The sequence below is a fragment of the Pygoscelis adeliae genome, unplaced genomic scaffold, assembly GCF_000699105.1.
Source record: "Pygoscelis adeliae isolate BGI_AS28 unplaced genomic scaffold, ASM69910v1 Scaffold414, whole genome shotgun sequence".
Classification (NCBI taxonomy): Eukaryota; Metazoa; Chordata; class Aves; order Sphenisciformes; family Spheniscidae; genus Pygoscelis; species Pygoscelis adeliae.
Window position 1 is genome coordinate 720,185 of NW_008824673.1, and position 1,843 is coordinate 722,027.

Consider the following 1,843-nt stretch of genomic DNA (forward strand, 5'->3'; position numbering starts at 1 on the left):
GGCGGCAGGTCCCTCGACTACCTTCTCCCAGCAGACTGCCTGCCGGGCAAGGGAACGGCAAACCTCCGGGCTGGGGTCGGGGGGGGGGGAACGATCTTTTGGAAGCGAGCCCGTATGAACAACAGTGCTTCACTGAACACACAGGCATTGGAAATTTGTAACAGACTGGAGTTTATTTCAGTGTTACCTGTCCAGGTGTGTATTTTACAGTTAAACACTTCCTAAAACTACAATAAAGCTGTGGTGTTTGGTATGAGTATTTCAGAAACTGGCACCGTTCCGAAGTTCGCGGTGCCACACAAAACGGAGACAAAAAGAGTTGTACTCCCCCAGCTCACCCCAAGCACTTGCCTTAACCTGCTGCAGCACTGACACGAGTCTCATCGAGCTGCAGAGGACAAAGCTCCGCTTTGGAACATCAAAACATATTTGCTCTCACGAGAAGCCTTCCCATTTAAAAAAAGAAAAAAAAAGCTTTAAGGAATCATAGGGAGATTTTCCAGAAAACTGTCACACGAAACACTTTAGCTCCTCCCCGGTGCCTGTTTGCTTGTTAAAAGTCAATCGAGTGTCCCTTTATTTACAATCGTCACATGCACAATTGGGTTCCATTCATAAAGTCCAGAAATGTAAATGTGCCTGTGTGGAATATTACAGCAGGTTTCAAAGCTGGAGGTGCTCGTCTGTACTGCTTAATAGTCACAAACAAGGCAAGGTAAGATGAGACACCTGCTAAAGCAAGACTATGCTAAGGTACTGAGAGCGTAGGTGACATCCGTTTCTTTCCCTGGGGTGTGTGTGGGGAAGAGTGGGGGTGATGGCCAAGGGTCAACCAAAATCCTAGGCTAGAAGCCGCTCGCGTGTCTTAGACAGAAGATTGCACTCCGAAAGTCTCCTGAGAGGCGTACACCATGTACAGGAACCCATCCTCGTCCTTCTCGCTCTCGTACACCTCGGATATGGGTGTGGAAACGCTCACCATGCTGTGTCCGTTCACCAGGAGGAAGAACGCCTGGTTGGAGTTCAGCTGCAGGCGTCGCCTGTTGGGGGGAGGTTGGGGAAACGGAGGGGGGGAAGGAGTTTCACAGTGATGACCATGCATTTCCACTCACGTTAACAAAGGCTTTAGCACAGATGGCACAACAAAGTCCTCCGCCACTGACAGCAGTAAGGTGTCCCCCACCCAAAGCGGCCCTGCCACTGGAGAAGGCATTTGCTTCCCACCTCAAAGTTGTATTAAATTCATCTACTGAGTCCAGTCAAACACACCCCCTGACAGAAGCCCTTACTTCACCGGAAAAGCCGCGCCCCAGAAGGGCGTTAAACTGAAGCGAAAAGGAAAAGGCCCTCCCTGCCAGGCTGATCCCTGTAACAACCAGCGACCACGCGAGGCCTGCGGGACCTCTGGCTTGCAGCTTAGCTCAACAGCGTCCCACTGGAAACGTAAACCCAGGCTGACCTTGAGAGATCCGCGTGAAGACGGGGAGGGAGGACGGGCAGAGCTTCCGTGAGAAGGCCCTGGACCTTTTAAAGTCACTTTGTCGCCAGCTCTGTCACAGCCTGCGTCTAACCTTTGGACCGTCCTGCCCCCTCCTCTCCTCCCTCCCAGGAGAAGCATCGTGGGAAGGGCGGAGAGCGACAGACTTCGCAGACTGCGTGGCACAGTAAACATCTAACTTCGGGGTTTCCCTTGGATCGTTCGCTCCGGTGAGGGGAAAATAGGTATTTCTGCTAAACTGCCTACTGGAAAGCAGGTTTGCAGAGGGGAGCTCTCTTACTACTTCATAAGCCAAGTTGCGCCAGGGGAGGTTTAGATTGGACACGAGGAAAAAATGTCTTTACT

At 51.7% G+C, this 1,843-nt stretch overlaps 1 protein-coding gene across 1 annotated transcript in view; it reads right to left on the reverse strand.

The window, feature by feature from the left end:
• Positions 1-147: 147 nt before the first annotated feature.
• MAP1LC3B (microtubule-associated protein 1 light chain 3 beta) overlaps positions 148-1,843 on the reverse strand; it is a gene marked incomplete at its 5' end in the record, with an annotated part of 7,307 nt that continues 5,611 nt past the window's right edge. The window contains one exon of the mRNA XM_009323049.1: positions 148-1,040. Within this exon, the coding sequence (XP_009321324.1) occupies positions 866-1,040 (175 nt within the window). The remainder of the gene's footprint in view (positions 1,041-1,843) is intronic.